Source organism: Penaeus monodon, chromosome 24, assembly GCF_015228065.2.
Source record: "Penaeus monodon isolate SGIC_2016 chromosome 24, NSTDA_Pmon_1, whole genome shotgun sequence".
Taxonomy (NCBI): Eukaryota; Metazoa; Arthropoda; class Malacostraca; order Decapoda; family Penaeidae; genus Penaeus; species Penaeus monodon.
Genome location: NC_051409.1, coordinates 26,555,945 through 26,556,571, shown reverse-complemented (window position 1 = coordinate 26,556,571; position 627 = coordinate 26,555,945). Strand labels below are relative to the sequence as shown.

At 42.1% G+C, this 627-nt stretch overlaps 1 protein-coding gene across 2 annotated transcripts in view; it reads right to left on the bottom strand.

Moving 5' to 3' along the window:
- Positions 1-627, bottom strand: part of LOC119588696 (eukaryotic translation initiation factor 3 subunit B-like) — a 9,251-nt gene that overhangs the window by 3,986 nt on the left and 4,638 nt on the right. For both annotated transcript variants that reach the window (XM_037937332.1, XM_037937333.1), the window contains exons 4-5: positions 474-608; positions 7-164 (exon numbers count right to left, since the gene is read on the bottom strand). In XM_037937332.1, the coding sequence (XP_037793260.1) occupies positions 7-164; positions 474-608 (293 nt within the window). The remainder of the gene's footprint in view (positions 1-6; positions 165-473; positions 609-627) is intronic.

The following is a 627-nucleotide window of genomic DNA, read 5'->3' as shown; positions in this document are numbered from 1 at the left end:
GCTTACTTTTCACATGGTGAGAAGTCGATAAACTGTACACCTGGATGACTGAACTTGGACACCTGCCGGAATTCCTCACCTCCCCAGAGAGCAATACCTTTGCCATGGAATGTGGCAAGGTATGTGCCTCTAGGAGACCATCTGACGTAAGTTTCTGTCCACCTCTGTAAGGAAATAGTTTATTTTTTGTTATCTAATCTTGCCCTTTTAGATTGCAGTACACTACAAGCTACCTTTGCATTTCCTTAACTCATGGATGATCAATCATTATCCAATCCCCCCACACCCCCACCCACCCATATTATTGTTGTGTGTCACGACGTGGCAAGAGAATCTAATATACACTTACATGCTTAATTTATTGTTTAAAGATACAGGAATCCCAAACCCAGACTCAAAATATGAACAAAGTGTGGCCATACTAAATGAGGTTAGCAAAGGAAAAGTAAAAGTATAAGAGCCCGAGTACTAACCTCCCTCTTTGCAATCTCAACAGGTTCAGGGACAGCGTTGAGGTATATTGCAGTAGTTGTGCCTCCGTCCAGGATGATGGAATACTGATCAAAGCAGTTCTCATCCAGGAGATAGTAGTGCATGTTGCCTAAATCCTGCAAAAAGGAAAAAATG